Genomic DNA, 23,128 nt, shown 5'->3' on the forward strand with positions numbered 1-23,128 from the left:
CCCTCATTCCATTCTATCATACCAAGCATGCCCTTAGAGTTTCATTAGGATTAGGCAGAGCTGGTCGAGGTCCTTTCCCTTCTTTGCTATTTTTACTAATTTTAATATTATTATCTAAAACATAGATAAAATTCTAAGCGCTATTTAACAAGGCTCTCTCTCTTATCGACTATATGATGGAGATATGAATTCCGATTCAATACTTCTACGATAACTCTTAATTTTTTGGAAAGTCTCGCTATTCTAATCACATTCTACGTGCCTATCTTGCACAAAACAACGACCATATTGCATTAGTGTCCTATGTTTTGAGGCCAACAATGATAGACAATAACTCCCACCAAACACAAGTTACAACTTTCATATTTTATGTGTATAATTATAAGTATCAAAATTTGAGCATTTAAAGCAAATTTAAAATGTGGATTATGACATCAATTTTTAGAGATTTATACACTCCTACTTGAACTTTCTAATCTATTGATTTGATGATAAATATCTTATTGATTGAGTCGTAGCTTGAGTTTACATATTTTATCATTGAATATAACAAGAATTCAGTATATCCATCTGTTTTCACCATATCGACATGTCATACGCAGAAATCAGATATATCATCGCATTTGAATACAATGCACACATCCGGCCTAAATGCGTGCCACGAATTAGGTCATACAAGTATTGATATCAAAGTTCGAATCATCTCGGATACGAGACTATAAAGTGGTCACGAGTTCTAATTAAGAAGGATATTACGCCACGATTCACAATAAAAAATGAGTCAAAATTATAGAATTGGTTAATTTATTAAGCCAAGAAAAAGAAGTTAGAGTCATAGAATCGAAATCTCAAGTAATTACTGAGCGACAGCGACGACTTTTGACATGTAATTTGGGAGCTCAGAGTTTCAACTTCTCTATTCATATCATCATTTTATGCTTTGTTTTGTTTTATTTTCATTTTCACCAAAGACTTAAACAACCAAAAAACCTCCCTCCCAAGTCAGACAAACTAAAAGTCAATGGCCGAAAACGAATCTCCGCCGCCACCGTCGAGGCCCGCGATTACTCTGCCGCCGGCAAGCTCATCAGGGAGCTTCTTCACTGGCGGGCCGTCCGCCAGCCCGGGCCCGATGACTCTCCTCTCCACCTTCTTCCCTGAGAATGAACCAGACGCCTACTGCCGCTCATTTTCTCAGCTTCTCGGCGGCGCCATGCCCACCGTCGGACAGCCGGCCGGCGAGTTTATGTTTCAGCAGAATAGGCCGGCGGGGCTGGCGGTGTCTCAGCCGCTGGCAATGTTCACGGTTCCGCCCGGTTTGAGCCCTGCTAGCTTACTCGATTCGCCGCAGTTTTTCCCATCTTCTCAGGTACGTCGGGAAATAAATAAAGTTGCAAGCAATATATGTATGAGTTTTACATTAGTACGAGGCCTTTTGGAAAATGTCCCAAGAACAAAACCGTGAGGGCAGTATCGTATTAATATGAGTTCGGTGTGCATCGTTGAATCCTCATAGTAAATTCTTGATGGATGTTTAAATGTTTTAATTATTGATTAATAAGGATAGAGGTTTCATTTGAGCTTAAATATATGGATCATTGATATTGGTTTGGGACATGCAATTTTAGTAGTAGTTCAAATTTGATCTTCATTTCTAGATACATCATAGAATGGAAATTACCAAATGTTTCCTTATTTGTGCATAATGCTGAGATAATTAAGTGGCATGTTATTGAATCCTTGTCCTAATTTGTACATGTGACATAAACACTCCATCAAGATTACAACTTTTTTTAGGATAGCCATCTTATAAACTATTTTTTGTCCAAGTTTCAATCTTGCTCTGTGAATCCCATTTCTAAGATCATTGAGAGTTGAGTTTCTTGATTGAAATAGGGTGTGCTAGGACTTCCTCACCAACATTTCCTAGCTCAGATGGCTGCACAGGCTCATCACTTTCCCAACGATTTCCCATCCTCGTCGTCCTTCACTCTGCAACGAGACGCCCCTCCTCCTCGCGTGCAAGAATCATCCGAGATTCCACGCGCTGATACGAAATCCCAACCTAGTAACATGGTTGTTGACAAGCCTGCTGATGACGGCTACAACTGGCGAAAGTATGGGCAGAAGCAGGTGAAGGGCAGTGAGTATCCCCGAAGCTACTACAAATGCACGCGCGCAGAATGCCCGGTCAAGAAGAAAGTGGAGCGCTCTTTCGATGGTCAGATCACCGAGATCATCTACAAAGGGCAGCACAACCACGCCCGCCCTGTTAAGCGTGCTAGAGATAGCTCGGAGATGGAGTCCAAGACAGAGCAGGACTCTGCTCCTGAACGTGTGTCGGAGTCAAGTGACAGCGAGGAAGTGGGCGGAGATGGTGAGGCAGAGCGAGTGAATGGGAGAGACGAGGATGAACACGAATCTAAGAAAAGGTATAGCTAGAGATTGTGCCTCAACGAGTATTTTTGGAACTAATGCTTCTTATATCTCTGTGGTCTCTCTGTTTGAATCTTTTTTGTAGACGTGTTGAGGAAACCTCGTCGTCTCATCGTACGGTTACAGAGCCTAGGATCATTGTTCAGACAACAAGTGAGATTGATCTCTTGGATGATGGCTATAGGTGGCGAAAATATGGGCAGAAAGTTGTTAAAGGGAATCCTTATCCAAGGTAAAAGCATCATTTTCTTGCATTCTCAATCTCTTTCTCCCTCTCTCATGTTTGAATTTGCAGAAGCTACTACAAGTGCACGAGCCAAGGTTGCAATGTGAGGAAGCATGTGGAGAGAGCAGCGAGCGATGCCAAAGCTGTGATAACAACCTACGAGGGGAAGCACAACCACGAAGTTCCTGCTGCTAAGGCTAGCAGCCACAGCAGTGCTAATGCTGCTGCTTCACAGTTGAGACCGCTTGCTGAGAGATACGGGCGTAACGAGCAGCAAGCTAACGGGATTCCTCGTATGAAGGAAGAACAGGACAACATATCTTTTTCTCAAAATGACTGGAAACATAGCAGGTAAGAGAAGAAGATGAAGAAGAAGATGATGATGATCCATTTTGTTGTTTGATTAAGTTTGATTTGACACAAAACATATACAAAGATAGAGACTAGGATACACACAAATGGTTTGAAGTTAGTTACAGAAATTGAGTTGTTTGTATATTCTTTGTGAAAACATGCATTTGGAAGAGGGAAAATAAACAAGATTTGTTATTTGTTAATTGTGAGTATCATTCTTATATGGGATACACAATTATATCTGCTGCTTCAGCACCTCACTACACAATTCAGATTCAATTTTCCTATTTTTTTCTCTCCATCAGATTCAACCCCATCAAAAGGCATCAGTTTCCAACGCATTCTTGAGGCTCAAATCTTCGTTTCATGGAAGCCGAATCTCCTCCTATAGCTCACTGTTCGTCGTCTTGAGTTACAAGAGTAGGTATCTGTCCAACGCTCACAAAATCGACTCTGTTGAGTCGAACGCAGCAGAGAACTCTCTCAGGAAGCTCATCGGGTGTCTGAGCCTGCATCAGTTCATAACAAAAGTCACTAAAAGGTGTCAAAACATCACTAGCTATAACAATCTAAAAATGGAAATGTAGTAAAAAAAAGACAACCTGAATTGCCAGTCCCAGATCAAGAACCCCGTGTTCCAACCTGTCACGAAACGCCTGAAGTCCTTTCCTGGATAGATAGCTGAAACGGTGCACATCTAGGTCGACTTCAAGGTAATTCGGCCCCTACAAACACATAGCAACTGTTTAAGCAATCACACTTCAAAAATCACCCCTTGATGAAAAGGAACACACCTTGTAGAAAGCATGTTGCGGACGCGAAAGCACAGGCTTGTCCTTATACGCTTGCAGAAGCTTCCTCTCAGCAGAGCTCAAGCCAAGGGCCTCAGGATTCACAGGATTGACCATGATCTTTAGCCTCTCTCTGTAAGGAACAATGGTTTCCTTTGCAAAACTCTTCACGGTTTCCATCTCATTCACAACGAAGCTCTGCAAGAAGATCATCAAGAACATGGTGAAATTAGCTACACAAAATTGGAAATAGGTATAAAATCTCTATATAGATAGGTGGAAAGGTTTGAGCACCTTTAATGTGTTGAGAAATTTTGGAGGAGTCTCAGAGGAAAAATTCTCGGACACTTTGAAATAAACGACAAGGCTCATCCCTTCCCCGTCAGTATCTCCAAGAAACATTGAGGCAGGATAAGTAGGAAGCTGCAATGATAAAACATCCAAGATTCTTGAATTCTGCAGTCAAGATCAAATAACATAGTACTTCTTTTTTAGCTACTTAAACACAAATGTAATACCTGTATGTTTACAATTAGTAGTGAAGGAAATTCATGGTGTGATTTAGCATTAGGGAGTTCAATGTGCTCGGCTATATGATGTATTTTCCGAGGGCAGGCAAATAAATCAACACCAATAGGTATATAAGGGCTATAGTCAGCAGCAGGATACTTCTTTTTATCTCTGCATCAGAAAGATTACCATGTAAAAAACAGAACAAATAAGTAGAGGTGATGATGCATGTAGTAACCAGGAAGCATGCCTGAAATAATTTTCGCCCCGTAGTTTGAAAGCAGAAGGCGAGACGTTACACCAACTGCCTCGGGATGGCTTATCTCCCACTGACTTAGGTATGAGGAACCCTCCTCTTGGGTTGTATAAATATTTTTCTGATGAACCTGTGGGAGATACTCGTATTGTTAGCATCTGCTCGAGTATAGTTGATATGATTAGTTAAGGCTAAGATCGAAATTTTTATACGCACAGAAACCAGATGGAGCATCTCCATCATCAGATTTCCTTCTTACAGCAACCACGGTGACTGCTGATTTCTTTCTTGTTCTAGTTATCGGTCCTCCTTGGTGAGATGGGGTCTGTTTTATGTCAGCCGCGTCAATTGATGGAACAAACTGAGCCGAGCAAGAACCCCACTTCGTTTCTTCTGAATGGTGTAAGCCTAGTTTACTTGTGGCTAATGCATCACCATCACAAACAGCGTTTGTCAAGTTGTAAGAGTCGATATTTTGTTCATTACAGCCATTGATGTTGCCCCCAATGTGACTGTCTGAGGATGAGAAACTGTCTGAAACGAAGCAACGAGCGAACTAAGTGAATCACTTGTTGATTGAATAGAACTACCATGGATCATGAAATTTACCTCCAACTACACTGACAAAATCTTCATCTGCATCCGAATCAAGGATGCTTAGAGTATCAAACCATACTTCATCTCGCGATATTCCTGCTGGATAACAAAGGAAGTGATCAATCTACATTGCTCAAATTCATACAACCTTGACAACTCAAAAACCTGCTATAAATGGAAAGATGAGTAATGGAACATACTGTCTGTAACGGCTTGATTGTGGCTCAGTTCCACCTCAGGAAACTGGAATTCAGGGCTCTGCACCTCATACCTTCTGCAGACTGCTGTCCCACCATTTGGAACGTCGACCATAACGTATTCATGGAAACAGAATTCATCGGCACACACACCCTCGTCAGGGGGCTGGTCTATAGGCGCTATGACACTCGAACGTGCTGTCTTTCTGCGGATTTTACATGACCTATAGATGTGTTTCGCCTTTGATTTCAGCTTTCTGTTAGGCTTAGAGACGCAGCTACCCATAGGCACAGCTAGAGCTTCCTCATACAAAATTGAGCAAATGCAGCAAACATGCTACGGAAAAATTATTGAACAAGATATTTAGTGATTGATAACTTAATGATCTTGACCAAGAAAGTTGTGAGCATTTGTTAATCAACATAAGGAGATAAAATCAAACACTCATCTTGTTCATAATTTCAGCAAGAAATCAAGAAATTTTTTATCAAATCATCAATATATAAGCCAATTTGATCATCAGAGGCCAGACCCTTTTCAAGCATCAAACAATAAAGCTAAAATTCAACATAAGAATTCATGTAATCGATTACTAATGGAACAGAAATTACACATAGCGTGATCAATACGATGAAGCAACTCTGAAAAAATAAAAACTTGATATTGAACTGTGCTAACCTTGAAGAAGGACTAACCAGTCTTCAGTCTTGATCAAAAGCGAAAATTCAGAGCTAAAAATAGAATCTTGAATTCTGATTGGGAAAAAAAACTAAGTCTTGTATCATAAATATATAAGGTCATTTAAGAGGCTCACAGCCTAATTTTGACCAGAAACCAATGGAAAAACAGCTACTCACCAAATCACATGAAACGTGGAACTAAAAAATAAACCATTTTTCTCCAAAAAGTAAAAATTTCAACTTTTTTGTGAATATTTTGGTCACTTCCCACCTTAATTAACAGAAATATTGTTGTAGGAGAAATCCCAACTCAATAAAAAGTGTATTTATAAACTAAATCAAAAGGGTGGTTGTCAATTTTTTTTCAAGAACTCCCTAACAAACTACAATATTTTCCAAGTCATGATAATGACTTCAAATGATTAGAGTGGTGTACAGAACTAACAATGTTAAAATATTCATTAATTTAGTCTAAATAAACAAACCTTCACCAGAAATCACACGCACACGCACAAAAAAATGGCTCAAAACTAGCCACCTAAAACACTAAAATCCACCACTACATATTCCCGATTTTATTTAATATATGAATCTGGATTAGCTTTAAAATATCAATGATCATTAATGATGTAACTAAGTTTTTAAGATGCTGTTACCTTTTACCTTTTAATTAAGTGGTACCAAAAGGATTAATCGCAGTAACAACGTCAATTTATTGGATTATACAAAATAAAATATTGTGACTTATAACTGTACACGCTGTGTAATGTAACTATTTCTTGTCATATCAAATTTTGTGATGAAATTTTGGATCCATGTGATTAATCTAAGCATGTCAACGGCCATATTATAGCAAATAAATGTGCTTTATTATTTTTTATAACTAGTCCAGATAAAAATTTAATTTTTTTCAGATAACTGTCACTGGTATATCCAATTGGACACAAATTCATCTCGGTTTAATATCTTCCCAGATAATTAAACTTTTAACTCTTGATTAATCTCTTTCAGTAACCATATTAATAAATAAGCATAATAAATGTTTATTTAATTTTTTTATTGAATGCAAAAGAGATTCTTTTTCATAAAGGTTGATGGTTTAACTACTTCATAGAGTTTCCACCTTTTGCGGTGTTGCCGCCATTTCTACACCAATCTTACATAACATTAATAATTAAGAATTGTTTTTTTCTAACAATAATTTACTTTACGGACTATTTTTCAAGTAAAAGTTCTAAATTTTTATCTTAGGTGGGGTATGTGGTTATATATTCTTCTTATTATTGAAAAAACTAAATTGAGAGTGAAAGTTGTCGTAGACGATTGCCATACATTAAATAAGGTGACATTATGCAAATTTTATTAAATTTTTAATTAGTTCATTAATTATGGAACTTTTTTCTTGTCTAATACTCGTACTAAGTAAAATACTATGAGACAGCGATGCCAAGGGAAACTCATAACAAAATAATGAATTAGTTGTTGATAGATTAAAAGAAAAGAAAAAATCTATATACTTTATAAACGTAGTAGTATTAAATAATAGAGCAATTAATGGTATCGCAGGACAATAATGAACTCAATTTAATACTGCATTAACTGAGGTGCCATCTCGACATGTCGTGCCTCTCTGCTTAACTATTTAACATGAGATTGCGACATTTTTGGATCTTGTATTTTCAAAGTTTTTTTAATTGAATTAAGTAATGTGTATGTTTTTAATTTTTTGAAAAAGTATTTTATTCACATGAAATATTAGTTTACAAATGATCGTAGTAGTACAACATATGTTGCTGCTGCTGCACGTAGACGTGGTGTAGTGCTACTACAAATTGATTTGAAAAAGTATTTTATTCTCGTTTCTCATTTTTTACTTTTATTATTTTTTATCTCTATATGGATTATTCCAATTAAATTGATTTACAAATGACAAAAAATACTAATATTATATAATTAAAATTAAAAAAAAGAATTGAAATAAACAAAAAAGTGCATAATTTAAAAAATTACGTACATTATTAAAATAAACACAAAATACATAATTAAAATCCTAAAATAAAATATAAATAAAGGGAAGAGTGTATTATAGAGAAAAAAAAAGAATAAAACTCGATTATACTCGATATATTGGTTTTCATTTTATAATTTATTCCATCTAAGAATACTCTAATATTCATATTTTTATGAATTGAATTATGAACAAGCACCAAATGTACTGTATTGTTTTACTGCATAACTTAAAATTCAACATTAAAATGTTTTGTCTTATTAGTAAATAATACCTCTTCTATGCGACTTATCTATATTACCTAAAGATTTGGCATACCGATGAGATAATTGATTCTTGATTAAGTCTTCATTTTATACTACTATTTTTTTTCTATTTATTGCTTAATTTTTCTTGAACCTTTTCAAGTATTTCGCCGCAAAGAAAGAACAAAATAGCTTTCCCATTTCTACCTAACTAGTGCAGCTGATTTAAAATTTGGTTCCTATATATCGAGGAGAAATAAAATAATAATTAGGTAAGAACTAAACATTAAAACAAACATTAAGTCACAGGGAATAAGCATATAAACCTAAAAATTCAAATTTAATAATCATCTTCAAAGACTACTGCTTCTACTATATATACACTTATATGTCAATCCAATTCCAAACAAATATATCAAATTTAAATTAGTTTTCCATCTTCGTTATTTCTCTATTCTTGCTTCATTATTGATAACAGAAGTTAGAATTTTGGTGTGAGGAGAACCACGATACAAACGGATTGATACTTAATTTTTTTATCAGTTAAATTAAATAGTATATCAAATTATTTTTAGTAGTAATTATTGCTGTCAGTACCAGAATGATAAAATCAATAAATTATCCATTGAATTTAGTCGAAAACTGATGCAAATAACAACACCATAAAACCACATTCTTATTTTGGAAAGTCCTGAGATATGATTTATTTTTTTGTATTTTGTTTGCAAGTGCGCCTTAGTTTAAGGTTTGTTTATTTGTCTTTATCATCATAGTGGCAGAAAGCAGATACCAATAACTGAAAATTTAAATGGACAAAAACAATATTTACCAAAAAATATTCTTTTTTCAGTAAGTATCCTAATCAATAGTGTATAAATAATACTCACACCTACTTTTGGGTTTTCCCTAAATTCAGAACAAATCCATGTACCTTGTTCTTTTCCCATCAACCATAATGTATTTTGTTTGTGGAGTTGGTGAATAACCCATTTTGCATTATTGGTAGTACTTTACTTTTTAAATGGGCTACCAACCAAAAAAGGGTTCTCTAATCTGCACTAGACCAATGGGCTGTTCCTATAAGTAGTAGCCCATTTATAACTATTATTTGAGCCCATCTAACTTACAAACTGAAGCTCCATCTATTATTGAATTAGAAGTTCAATTCTATGAAAGACAAAAAAGGAATCTGTGTGATCGGACACAAAAAAAAAAAAGTCGTGGCTAGTCGGAAGGTAAAAACGATACAACGACTGTGCACTGGCAATTTATGACGGACGAAGGACATAAAGGTTGGGGGAAAAATGCCGCATCATGAGTTGACGACAACTCTAAATGTCAAATTTAATGAAGTTTTTTGGTCATCGAGAGACAGATGGCGGAGTTGATCGATATCCCTACCCCATCTCGGTCAGTCATCGGTCACGTGGAATGTCCAGTGCTGGAAATATCATCTTGTATTTCAAAATCATGAAATATCAAGAGTTGGGAATAAATTTAGAACTTATTCAAACTTAGGGCAATAATCTAAGAAAAAAAAAGGTTAAGTGATTCGGACATATATAAACCACCAAGATGAGCAGATCCACATTTACATTCACGTCGATTATGAATTTTTCCACATAAAGAGAGATGTTAGTCATTCAATGATTCATGTAGAGAATGCGACAATTATTTCAAAATAGAAAGTAAAATATCATAAGTGCATAGAATAATAAAAAGAGAAAAAATGTCTTGCATATGCAATGATTATGTAGGTAGATGCAGCAACCATAATGATTCACCCCCTTTCACTATAATGCAAAATTAATGCTGATTTTCTTAGTATGTAACCCTTAATTAGTGGTCCACATAATCTCGTCAGACTTCTGATTAGTTGCTAATCACCTCAAATCAAGAAATCTTAATATTTTTACTTATATGTATTACCCTTTTTAATAAACAAAATATTAAAGTTTTATAGACTCAAAGCCCAGATCTTTAACATCTACCATTAACTACTTTACCACTAGTCCAATATACTAAGTAACAAACTAGTGTCTAGTAATCCTTAGATTTAACTCTATATAGCATGCTTAAAATATGTATATTGAGATCAAATGACATGAAATGAAATCATGGTTCGTTTTAAAATTGGTAAAAGCGAATATAACTGCAATCATGCAATGTGATATATAGTTCAACTTCTTGATAAAGACCCAAATTAATACCAAGTCAGGAAAGTTGGTGAATAGTACAGTTGGTCAGGTAGGAAGCATTAAATCATGTAATGCAAAACATTGTGATGCTGTTAAAGATGTTTTGACTAGGAAAGGACACATATTGTTGCATACTTCATTCCTTTATTTTGCAAGGAGTTTAAATAATGTAAAGAACTGGGGATTAAACAAGTTGTAGAATAGTTACGTAGGAGTAATTGAATGAGTTAGTGAAATATTATATATTTATTATTAATATTTAATTATAAAAAAGTAAAATGAAACTCCTATCAACTAATGGACTGAAATGATAAAAGAGGCCTCATATTATCGGACAAATGGGGGTATACTAATATAGGAATAAATTCCATAAAATGTCTCATATATTTATTATCTTTTATAAATGGACTCTACTTCTCATTATCGTATTCAGTTTCTATTTTATTATAAGACTAGTTTCTATTTTATTATAAGACTAGTATATTAAAATAAAATTCACGTTCTACTAATATTTTAATAATATATTTTTTTATATTTATTAAAATATTCGTCTGGTCATGAATAAAAATGAGACATTTATTCGTACACGGATAAAGAATTGTCTTGACGAGGCTAAAATTTGGACTATATTCTTTTGGGTAAATTACTAAATGATTTGAGCAACATGCCATTTTACTTTCACAATAAAATTGAGCATTAATGAGTTGGGGACCATCCCATTTTTATTACTAGTCCCAAAAGATGGAAAGCCAACCCACTATGCTATATTGCTATTAAATCTCTTTTTACTACTCCATTTCTAATTTATGCCAATGCCGACACCTTATGCATTCGGATTATTCACTTCAACTGTTATCTATTGTTTGTTGTATGTATTGTCACATTAATAACGATGATTTGTATGAGATGAAAATTAATTATGTACTTACTATTATATCATTTGACAATGGAATTGTCATTGTTTTACGAATTAAATTGAAGCATATCGAGAACGTAAAAATTAAATACAAAACGACGAGGGACTAGACCACAAAACGAAACTAATAAAAACTACTCATTCAATTATATTATGCACTAATATAGTTGGGTAGTTGGGTGTCGAAAATAATGCGTCGTGCATTCGAATTTATAGTTACAAACGTTTTTCTAAGTATTTTAATTATGTGTTTATTCGTCAATTTGTTTTTATAATGACCAAAACCTCTTTTTTCGTAGTAGTAATTTATCTGAAGCCGTTTTATTAATGAAACGGGTTGCTTTTTAGCCTTTGTGACTGCAAATGAAAATACTGAGATTTTGAGTGCCTCAACTATGATTATTATCATTATTATTATTATTATCATTATTATTATTATTATTATTATTATTAAATGTTTCCATGTTGTATGGGATGAGATTGATGTTAAAACACGCCAAATGTAATGGGATAATAAAAAGGGAAGGAAAAATAGAGCGCCAAAAAAAATGAAAAAATAAATCACAAGAATAAGAAGGAAGATTATAAAATAGACCAAAAAGGTTTGACTATGATTAGTGTAAAGCTGAGCTGGTTCACGGGAATGCATGCACGTGCCACTAAAACCAAAGACAAATCATAGCTGGAAAATAAAAAAGAGAAACGAATTAATTTTGCAATTTTCTAAATATGAAAAATGTAAATTAAATAGGATATCTAAATTCTAAGGCCTACTAAAGCGGTCACGGACTCCCCACTGTCCATTGTAGTCTAATAAAATTCTTTTCTTCCCTTCTAAAAGAAGTATGTACCTCCATCCTAATTTAAGTAGATCATTTCTAATTTAGTAATATTATCTTTTATATAGTATTATTTTATGAATAAAATAAAAAAATAAAATAATAGAGATAAAAGAAGTAAATAGTGTGATGTTTTCATGTTTAGAAATGTGTTATTTAGAATGAGACATAAAAAAATGAAAATATGTCACTTAAAATGGGATGAAAGAAGTAGTATATTTTTTGATTGATTGTCTGTATATTAAAGACTTATGGCATAACTTGCCAATTTGGCTATATCATAGTTGTAAAATAGCAATGAATATTATGGCGATATATTTGTTTAGTACTTATAAAGTATTAAATAAAACAAGTATTATTTGTTTTGAAATTAAAGATATACCAATGGAAAGGGGCGAAATCAATGTGAGGCTACCTCAATTTCATAAAATTATTGTTGTTTTCTTCAGATAATTTAATAAATGGCATTCTGGATTTTGTTAAATTTTGAATTTATATAAAATACACTTTCTATCATGTTAATGCATAATTAGCGATTTTGAATTTATATAAAATACACTTTCTATCATGTTAATGCATAATTAGCGATTTTGAATTTATATAAAATACACTTTCTATCATGTTAATGCATCATTAGCGTGTATGAGACAACATTGATGCGTGCAATTGACGAAAATAAAAGTACTAGTACTACAATTTTTTTGACATATGTTAAATTCTTGTAAGCTTAATGTGAGTTATTTTGTACAAAGAGAAATTTTGTTGGAGAAATTGTGACGTGTTATTTGGGCTCCCAATGTCAAATGTATCAATTCGTTAAAAATTAATTTAATTTAATCTGGAAATGTTGATTACTCAAGACTAAATTTATGTGAGACTATCCAAATTTCAGATCCCCATTATCTTCACCAAGCTTACTGCTTGTCATTGCAACAATTGTCCCAACTGCAACAAAAATGTGAATAATTTTTAGAATGGGTTCCAAAAATGCAATCCATTCTAACAATTATTGGAGTTATGGAATTGAAATTACTCGAATCTATGCCCTTATTGTAAAAAAACCTCATTAATATAGTGAATCTTTAGATGTTGAATGTTAACCATTGTACATGCGATCTCACACACCATAATGAACGATTAATGAATCAATGGTTGCTCAGTCTCTATACAAGTACAATTCCATTTTATTTTTCAGGAGTGCTCCCTCCGTCTGCCATTTTGAGTCCCATATATTAGCAGCACGAGTTTTGAAAAATGTTAAGAAAAGTTAATGGAAAAAAAGTTAGTGGAATAAAGTCCAACTTGTATATATTAGTTTTAAATGAAATGTGACTGGAATAAGTTAGTGAAATGTGAGACCCTATTGACATTTATGGTAAAAGTGAACCGAGACTCCTAGTCGTGGACGAACTAAAATGACAAAACGGAATTCTATTCACGGACGGAGGGAGTATATCGCAATAAATAAGCAATTCAATTCGACTAAAATGCCCTAACCCGCAGGGGGAGCAAATAAATTATGAAAGGTTATATATGTCATTCTCGAGCCTGCGCTTTTGTTAGGTAATTTGTCCCAATATTTGGACTATACTATTCAAACTAGAATCTCAAACGAATATCAAAACTAGCAGAATTTTTCGGCTTCTTCAAATTTCAATAAAATGTACTGTATAAATCGACAAAAGATTACAAGTTTAAAAAAAATTGACATGCTTTGGTCAAATATCCGACACTAAACGGCCTTAATTGGCTCGTATTTTCACAAAGTAATTAACACAAATGTGCCAAATTAAATAGTCTTACTTGGCTTATTCTATATATTGTGCACATCTTATCTACTTACTTATTAAAAGGTAAGTATTTAATTACGTATAAATTTCTGCAAAATAGTACCCTATGAACCAATTATTCAAAACACATTACACAACACATTGATAAATGCAACCTCTTAACCCCGTAAATTAATATCTAAGTTATGTAAAGGGTGTTGGCATGCATGTTTAAAAATAAAATACACTATAGTATTTTGACTTAATTCGGTGGAGATTATTGTTTATTTGTCCAACTCATCAAGCACGATATAATCTGACAAGAAGGTGCCAAAGAATGCATCTTGGCTCAATAAAACCTCATTGGTATCCTCACTTGCAATTATCAAATCTTAAATATACATATACTATTTTATTTAGTTTTCATTGTAACACTTATATTATGCGAGTGTTTTATGTAGTAATAAGATTGATATTATACATCCAAGCCACACTCTCAAGTAACTTTCCTTGTCTATATAATGAAATTGCAAATCTAGCTAGGAAACGTAATGGTAGAAAATAAATAGTGACGACCAATAATATACTCTTATAGGAGTTTCTATTGATGCATAATTGCAGATTTCCCCTTACCTGGAAAAACAAAATTTTATTGGAATATATTGCATTTTTTAAAACAAATCATAATATATTGTTTTTTTTTTTCTGACAAAATTTTGTCAATATGTTGATTGAACAAATAAAGTAAATAATATTATCAATATTTATTTGTTTAAAATTGATCTCATTCTTTTTAGGAGACTGATCCCTATCTCGTGAAGAAGTCAAATATCAGTTGAAAACAGTGATAACAATGCTAGAGAAAATATAGAATACAATAAGAAATGAATAATGGGATGCCACAAAAAAGGATAGAAAAGAAGAAAAAGGAAAATTTGAGAACTAACACTCATTTTTCCTTCAAGATTACTCTACTCAATTACGGTAAATAAATAAGTTGAAAAGACCCAATTAAAATAGAATGCTTGCCAATTATCTTGACTTGGAAAATATTCCTTAATCTTATTCTTATCCCTCACCTACTTATAGCCATTTTTAGGCACTAACCACTCCATTTTCTATTATCACAATTTGAGTAACATAAATTACTAGATTTTAGAGAAGAAAAAATTGTCGGGAATCAGGAATAATTTCTCTAGTGTTGAAAATTAAATTTTAAATTTTACCAATGTTCATATAATTGATCATTAATAATCTCGGACTTATGCGTTACATTAAAATAAAATAAATAAGCGTATATTTTGCGTTTTGGCCCAACCGCCCAAGCAACAATCCCAATTATGCATTCAATTCAATATTTAACCAAAAAAAAAAAGTGAAAGAAATTTAATGATAGAATGATTCCAATTCTATGCCAATGAAGCATAGGCCAATAAAAGATAAAGGAAAATTGAAATGGCTGCATGGATAATTGATAGCATTGTAAATTCCAAAACTTGCTTCCACATATTTATGTAAGGTCGTTTTTTCAGAATATTTGGATTTTATTTCAATCTGTATTAATTATTTAAGCTAGGATTTATCCACAGTACATGGTTATTACGCAGTAAAAACAGAGAGAGAAGAAGCGAAAACAGAGAGGGCTATGGAAAAAGGCAATGCAAGAAACAAGGGGAAAAAGTGAAAGTTAGGTTGGCCAAGGTAATTATAGGCTTACAAAGCAAAATGCCAGTCCAGCATCGCCTCTGACCTCTCCCTTTCTCTCTCTCTCTCTCTCCATTGCTGGACGGATCTTTGCTTGGCTCAAAGGAAAAAACCCCCATTTCATCTCCATACGGCTTTGGTTATCTTTCTCTCTCTTCACCATCATTGTGTGAGCTTGGTGTGATGGTGGGTTGTAATGAGTGAGCAAGGAAAAGGGGCTTAGCCCATTGATCGGCATCTCCATCCCTCCACTTTCATTTCTGGCTTTATCTCTCCTTTTTGTGAGCTTTTATTGATGCTTCTACCTTCTTTTTTTTTGGGTTGCTTCTCCATTGGAAATGAGCATGCAAGTTTTGTTTGGTTGCTTTTTTTAGTGAGCCATTGATCTCAATTCTGCCATGGAAATGGGGTAAAATGAAACTGGCTTTTAGAGGGATGTTTTAGCAACTGAAACGAACTTCATTTCAATTTTTAACTCAGCCCAGAAATTTCCTAGATTTTTTTTTCTCGATTTCCAACTCCAATCACCACAATGAGAAAGCACGGCTGGCAGCTTCCTTACCACCCACTCCAGGTATCTATTTCTTTGCATTTGATGAAATCTTCTTCTTCGTTCATTTTTTCTTTCCTTTTTCTGTTTCATTAGCTTTTCACGGCTGTTTGAATCGAGATGTGTGTGATTTCAGGTGGTTGCTGTTGCTGTATTTCTGGCATTGGGGTTTGCTTTCTATGTGTTCTTTGCCCCTTTTGTTGGGAGACAATTGTTTCAATACATTGCGATGGGGATTTACACTCCTCTTGTAAGCCCAATTGCATCCCTAATCTAAGCTTTTTGTTTCTATTTTTCGCAATTCTTGTTCCCTCTTTCAGTAGGCTAACAAAGAGCCGAGATCTGTGGTTTAGATGCTTGTTGCTATCACATTGATCTCTGCTTTATTCCCTTAATTAACATTTTACCAGCATTCTTCCCCCCTTTGGTTGCTTTTCATTCACTAATTTTTGTAATTTATAACTTCAATTAGCTGTCTTGGATGGTTGTAGAAAAGACTATTCACTTCTCATATGTTGACAAGGAACATTAAGGTGGCTGTCTTCTAGCTTTCTCGTGTCGTATGTAAATAGAGCCACAAGTTTCTGTCTCGAAAAACTTGCTTTACAGATTGTATTTCGTCTGCTTGTTTTGATAATCGAATTAGAGCTTCATACATTGTTTTCGGAGGTGGCTGCTGACATTTATTAGGGAGTATTGGTTTACCCTCAAAATGCAGCAAGTGTAGAATGATTTCGACCACACATCATCTCTAGCTGGTTACTGCCTCCTAGTAGTTACCGATCCTTTTTTTAATTTTGGACGTCCCTAATCTTGTTCGTTTCTCAGCTAGCATGCGCGTTTGGTCTATACATTTGGTGCGCTGGTGCTGATCCTGCTGATGCCGGCGTCTTCAAGTCGAAAAAATATCTTAAGGTCCTCGATAACAAGGAGCATAACAAACAGAACGCGTGTAAGCATGGTGGAGAGTCAACTTCCTCTGCCGTAGATGGCAATGCTGCAGCTGTTGAAGGGGAAGCTAATGAAAAAGGAAGAAATGATGTTGAATCAGCAGCTGATAGGAACACTGAAGCTGAAAAGAACGATTCGTCACCTCATAGGAGCATTTGCAGTGTGGGCTTGTTGGCTTTACTGCCTTGTGCCTACTTTTGCACCTCGCACGAAGAGTCCTCTGATCATCAGAGTGAAGATGGGATGTTCTACTGTAGTTTGTGTGAAGTTGAGGTGTGGCTTGCTGCAATCCTAATATTTAGCTATTTGTCGTAGCATTTGCTAAACCTTTGTTATGTCACAACTCTAGATCATGAATGAATTGATAAACATACTTTCCCTCTTGCAGGTTTTCAAGTACAGCAAGCATTGTAGGGTTTGTGACAAGTGTGTTGATCGCTTTGATCATCATTGCCGGGTAAAATCAGAGATTTGAATTTGGAGATCATTTGCCAATATTGTGAAAAATGACCTTCTGAGCCTTTCCTTCCTGAATTTTGTAGTGGCTAAACAATTGCATAGGCAAAAGGAACTACAGGAAGTTTTTTACTCTTATGGTGTCGGCACTTCTCTTGGTATACTCCCAGGCTTCCATTTTCTGTTTTCCGCGTTAAAATATACATCATGTTCTCACATGAATATACGGAGTATATTACTACTACCATTTAGGAGTACTATTAAGATGAACAATGACTGATTTATTAATGGTTACTGCACCTTGGACTTGATATTGCAGCTTATTATTCAATGGTCAACTGGAATCCTTGTACTCATCCTGTGTTTTCTCAAGAGGAAAGAATTTGCTACCGACATCAGCTCTAAGCTAGGAAGCAGTTTTTCCATAGTCCCCTTTGTAATTGTTGTGGTGAGTAATCCCTCTACTCAAGAAATTACTGAATGTATCGAACAATTTACTTCACGATGATAATACTCTAAATTTTTTGTTATAGGCAGTGTGCACTATATTGGCCATGATAGCAACTCTGCCTCTTTCTCAGCTATTCTTCTTTCACATCCTTTTGATCAAGAAGGTTGGTGTTTGTCTACACTTTTTTTCAACGAAATTTTGACTGTCAGAGAAGAGACACGCTTTCAACTGACAAAATTTCAATGGTGACATGACAGGGAATCAGCACCTATGATTACATTATAGCTCTAAGGGAGCAAGATCAATTAGGTGGCGGTCAACAAAGCCCTCAAATGTCACCCGTTAGCTCCATTACAGGATTAAGTAGTGCCAGCTCCTTCAACACTTTCCATCGGGCGGCATGGTGCACCCCACCACGTCTGTTTGTTGAGGATCAGGTAAAGAACTTTGTCAAGATTCTATGCTTGTGTGTTTATGTGTAGTTGCTTTGATTTCTGGTCAGAGATTAACTTGGGGCTCTGCTGTTGTTGTGTATGCAGTACGATGTTGTACCTCCTGACAACGGGTCTGTGAGCTCACTCGGGAAGAGAACAATGGTGGAAGAACAAAGCAAGAAAAAGAACCCTGCAGCAGTAAAGATCAGCCCATGGACTCTAGCTCGTTTAAATGCAGAGGATGTTTCGAAGGCTGCTGCAGAGGCAAGGAAGAAGTCCAAGATCTTAAGGCCTGTGGTGAGGCATGAGTCCAACAGCTATGCTCATGAAACAGACAGCAGTTTCGGCAGTAGTGGTCGGAACACGGCTCTTAGGCCTGACAATGGTAGGAAACGAGGGAGCAGGCGCATCCGCCTACCCACAGACGTGCCTCTTCAATCTCTATCGAAGCTTCAAAGTTTCGATGCCCAAAATATTAGAGATCATCATCATCATCCCACATCAACCAGTTTGGCTCCTCTGCAGCTCGAAGCCCGGAGTGATTTCCGGGGAATGCCAGCTGTGAACGTGGCTTCCTCGCCTGAGAGCAGTAGCCTAGATTCCCCCGACATTCATCCTTTCCGGGTCTCCTCATCCGGAGCTGAAGAGGGGAGGAGGCTAGCCGGGCTGTCTTCCACTGCCCTGGCCGCTCAGAAGGACATCCCGTTGTCAAGATCGACTAGCGATGGATATGATGCATCCGGCGGTGAAGATAGCGACAGAGTGCCTACGAGGTTTCTGCATAGGCCTAACAACTGGAACAACATGCTGTTTGGGTCTGAAGCAGAGAGAAGTAGCTCATCAAGATTCATTGCACCGACATCGGCGACCTTCTCTAGTCATAGGAATCTTTGAGGATAGAAGGGTGATTCATGAGATTCTTTCAATTGTTGGCCGAGGTCTTAAAAAACGCAGTTGGAAATTCTGATGCAACTTTGAAGAGGCAGAGACTAATGTTTGCCTGGTGATTTTTTTTGTTTTTTTGGAGGGAGCTAAAAAAAGGAATAATTGCAGTTTGAGAGCTCTGCCCCCACCATTGATGAAAGCTTGCAGCAGAATCACTGACTTTGCCATGTAAATTTATGTCTGTGGCATAAATTTGTTCATTGTCTAAGTTTCGGTTACAAGTCAGTTGATTTGTTAGTGATAGTGGAAAGACAAAATTTGTTCTATATCCTCCTTTTTAAGCAGTGACCATCTCTTTCTCTCCTCTCTCTCTCATCAATCAGAGCAAAACAAACTTTTATTCCAAGTAACGTACATATAACATACAAAACAAGCAAGAATTGTAGATTCTCACTTCAAATTTAGACAAAACATTATCAGGATATACTAGAATTACACATACAAAACCAGCAATATCTGTAGATTCTTACTTCAATTATTTCACACAATAACATCGTAAGGCAAGGGAGCATAGTCATCACCAAGCTTTCCATTTGGGGCATCAATCTCAAAGTGCAACTCATGGCGGGAAGCTTTGCAGTAGATGAAGAAAACGGTGAGAGCAGCCACGCTATAGAGCGACAATACAGAGGAAAAAGCAGCAAAAGCAGCAATCTTCCAAACCAACCAACAATTCCAGCCATCGCCGCCGCTCCCATACTCAATCATCACATATTTGAAAAAGCAAATCACAAAAACACCCGCCAAAATCATGAAGAAGAGCATGAACGAGAACATGACCCCCCACGCCCCTTTCACCAGGTACGAGCTCCGCTTCAGCGCCGCGAATCCCCAATCCGACTCCAGCACCACCACCGCGTTCGACAGGCTCCACTCGATCTGCAAGTAGATCAGCAGCGCCACAAACAGCAGCGCCACCGCGATGCAAATCGCCAGATAGTATTGATTGTACGAATCGGCGATCCCGTTGCTGGTGATGGCCAGAAACCCTATGAAGACGAAGACGATCACTCCGATTACGATCTGGACGACGAGAGTGGTAGCGAGGAGCGGGAGGAACTTGACGAGGGCGGATTTTAGGGCGGTGGCGAGCTCCACAGGTTGGCCGTAGAAGGCGTTGAAAGTGCTGCTGGAGATGGAAGCGGTGGCGCAGATGGTGAAGATGAGGGAGATGAGGGAGACGAGGAGGTGAGACGCTCCGACGGCCGGAATTTGGTAGTCCGCGGCGGAGAAGATGGGTTGGAGGGTTTGGAGTGGGTTATTGGGGAGGGAGAGTAGGAAATAGACGACGGTGGCGAAGGATGAGGGGAAGAGGAAGAGGATTAAGAGCGCCGTGAAATGGAGGGAGTGGGCGTTGATTAGGGAGGAGGTGTCGGAGAGTATTCGCCATAGGTTTGGGCGGTCGGGCGACATGATCGCAGAGGGCGGAGCTGCGATCGCCCCAATCAGGTCAGAAATCAGAGATATTTGGAGAGAGACAATAATGCGAAGAAATCAACGTGGGTATCCATTAAATACTTAGCTTGTTGAAAATGGAAAGGGGAGAAAATCAATGATCGAAAAATTCCTGGTGTCTACGCATACTTGGTCAGCAGAATGGTGCAAGTCTTTCTTCTCTATTCGTTTAAATTACTTTGAATTCAAAAATTAGAAAGTATGTACTGTACTTTTACCATAATTTAGTGTAGCATTGGATACCATTCTTTATACTCCATTCGTTTAAAAAAATATTTAAAACAATTAACATTTAATGACCATTTTATGTTTTTGGTCATAACTATTATCTTTTAAATTTTGTGGTGCTAAACGTATCGAAATTTGATCATTTTGATCTTCTGTTAACATCTGTGTTAAGGGCATCCACAATGGGACGCTCTAAGCGACGCCCTATGCACCGCCACGTCAGCATTTTATCCCCCTCCTATTCCACCTGCAGTGGGGCGGACTATAGACCGCCCTAAGCGACGCCCTAAGCATTTTACTTCTATTTTGTATCTATATTTTTAGGTTTGCAAATGTAAATAAAAACAAACATATAAAAATAATAAAATTAAAGGAAAATACTAAATTTACTTAATTAAAAAAAAGTTACAAATTAAGAAATAAAAAAAAGCACTATATACAAAAAAAGGAGGCTAGTCTAGAGTAGTCCCAACTTGCGGCTGAGGCCATCGATCATCCGCTGGAAGCCTTCGATTTGAGCCGGGTTGGTCGCCTGCATGAGGGCGGTGTGCGCGTCCAACAACGTCCTGTAGTCGGAGGAGGCCACCAAATCCGCGTACGCATGGGCCGCGGTCGAAGTCGCGGACGGCGTCGAACTCGGGGTCGGCGACGGGGCTTGCTCAGGCGGCGCGACGGAGGAGAATGTGGCCTTGCCCTTGCCCTTGGCAGCCTTGACGCCAGGGGGACGCCGGGAGGACATCGGTGTGCCGGAACTCTCATCCTCGAACACCGGACTGTTGAGGTCCATTGGAGACGTGCCGCTATCGCTACTTGTATAATCAGCGAGGGTGCGCTTCGACACCCTCCTCCTTGCCGCCGTCGATTGGGGAATCACACCACTAACGAACTTCTGCTTGTCCCTCAACAGCGCCCAGGACTGGTAGTGCTTGAAATCGCCGTACAATGAAATGTACGACTGCATCGCTTTGTCCCGCACATCCGCGAGACTCTCGCCACTGCCCTGTTCCCTCTTGCACTTCCCGTACTCCCCCGCGAACAAATTTACCTGCTTCTTTATTTGATCCCAGTGCTTGCGGAGCTGCTCCCTGTGGCGCTTGTACGCGTACGCCGGCTTGGCCGCGTTGTATTTCTCGGCGATGCGCTCCCAATACGCAGTCACCTTCTGGTTGTTGGCGTACACCGGATCTTCGGAAACATCAATCCCACATCTCGTCAAGACAATGGATTCGGGGTCGGAGTAGTTCGTCCTTCCCGGGGCGAACTCTTCACACACCTCCGTTGTAGGCAATTTCTGGGCTCGTGCCTTGGTCCGCTTCTTCTTGGTGGCGGACCCAGACGCGGCGGCGGCGGAGGGGCGGTGGGGAGAAGGCTCCATGTCGGACAGCCCGTACGAGTCGGTGCTGAAGTCGGGATCGTACTCGGCGTTGGTGTCGAATGGACGGTATTCGTCGGGTTCTGTACCCGGCCATCGTGCACCACCGAACATCGGACTATTCGGATAATCTCCGGAATCCATTTTGCTTGAAATGTAGAAAATGTAGTGTGAAGTGTGAATATGAGAGTGAAGCGAGTGAAAAATGAAGTGAAAAGGAATATATAGGTTTTGAAAATTTAATAAAATTAAAAAATAAAACGAAAACGCGTCGCATCGTCCGTTACCCATCGTCCGCGTCGTCCACAGTGGCGGACGATGCGACGGACGATGGGTATCCTCCGCGCATCGTCCGCCCCATTGTGGATGCCCTAAAAACTAACGGTCAACGGATTTAAATCCGATTTTTTCCAAATTTAAGTTTTAATTCTTGTTTTTTTATTCCTTAATTAAAAACCCAAATGGTAGCTGATCTTTCACTTTCGCACGCAAATGGTACCTGATCTTTATTTTATATCGTTTTTGGTACCCAGTGACAAAAATAACCCTTGGTACTAAA

General features: G+C 37.2%; 4 protein-coding genes across 6 annotated transcripts; 2 read left to right on the forward strand and 2 right to left on the reverse strand.

Moving 5' to 3' along the window:
• The first annotated feature begins 972 nt into the window (after positions 1-972).
• Positions 973-3,219, forward strand: LOC125207885 (probable WRKY transcription factor 4). Its single transcript, XM_048107390.1, has 4 exons — positions 973-1,369; positions 1,897-2,432; positions 2,522-2,668; positions 2,732-3,219. The coding sequence occupies exons 1-4, from the start codon at positions 1,022-1,024 to the stop codon at positions 3,015-3,017; spliced, it is 1,317 nt and encodes a 438-aa protein (XP_047963347.1). The 5' UTR covers positions 973-1,021; the 3' UTR covers positions 3,018-3,219.
• On the reverse strand, positions 3,180-6,360 carry LOC125207884. Of its 3 annotated transcripts, none has more exons than XM_048107388.1 (11): positions 6,226-6,360; positions 6,064-6,120; positions 5,371-5,704; positions 5,183-5,269; positions 4,790-5,107; positions 4,568-4,703; positions 4,326-4,488; positions 4,102-4,230; positions 3,811-4,005; positions 3,619-3,741; positions 3,180-3,525 (listed from the first exon to the last, which is right to left on the reverse strand). In XM_048107388.1, the coding sequence occupies exons 3-11, from the start codon at positions 5,651-5,653 to the stop codon at positions 3,409-3,411; spliced, it is 1,551 nt and encodes a 516-aa protein (XP_047963345.1). In that variant the 5' UTR covers positions 5,654-5,704; positions 6,064-6,120; positions 6,226-6,360; the 3' UTR covers positions 3,180-3,408. The 3 variants fall into 3 exon arrangements, with proteins under 3 accessions (XP_047963345.1, XP_047963346.1, XP_047963344.1); XM_048107389.1 differs by having other exon boundaries at positions 5,183-5,266; positions 6,047-6,120; XM_048107387.1 differs by having other exon boundaries at positions 6,047-6,120.
• Positions 6,361-15,737: 9,377 nt separating this feature from the next.
• Positions 15,738-19,798, forward strand: LOC125205064 (probable protein S-acyltransferase 22). Its single transcript, XM_048103867.1, has 9 exons — positions 15,738-16,301; positions 16,414-16,527; positions 17,106-17,501; positions 17,617-17,685; positions 17,771-17,842; positions 18,004-18,132; positions 18,218-18,298; positions 18,393-18,572; positions 18,675-19,798. The coding sequence occupies exons 1-9, from the start codon at positions 16,260-16,262 to the stop codon at positions 19,461-19,463; spliced, it is 1,872 nt and encodes a 623-aa protein (XP_047959824.1). The 5' UTR covers positions 15,738-16,259; the 3' UTR covers positions 19,464-19,798.
• A 37-nt stretch (positions 19,799-19,835) lies between these two features.
• LOC125205065 lies at positions 19,836-21,098 on the reverse strand. Its single transcript, XM_048103869.1, has one exon. The coding sequence runs from the start codon at positions 20,925-20,927 to the stop codon at positions 19,995-19,997; it is 933 nt and encodes a 310-aa protein (XP_047959826.1). The 5' UTR covers positions 20,928-21,098; the 3' UTR covers positions 19,836-19,994.
• Between the last annotated feature and the right edge of the window lie 2,030 nt (positions 21,099-23,128).

Source organism: Salvia hispanica, chromosome 2 (assembly GCF_023119035.1).
Source record: "Salvia hispanica cultivar TCC Black 2014 chromosome 2, UniMelb_Shisp_WGS_1.0, whole genome shotgun sequence".
Lineage (NCBI taxonomy): Eukaryota > Viridiplantae > Streptophyta > Magnoliopsida > Lamiales > Lamiaceae > Salvia > Salvia hispanica.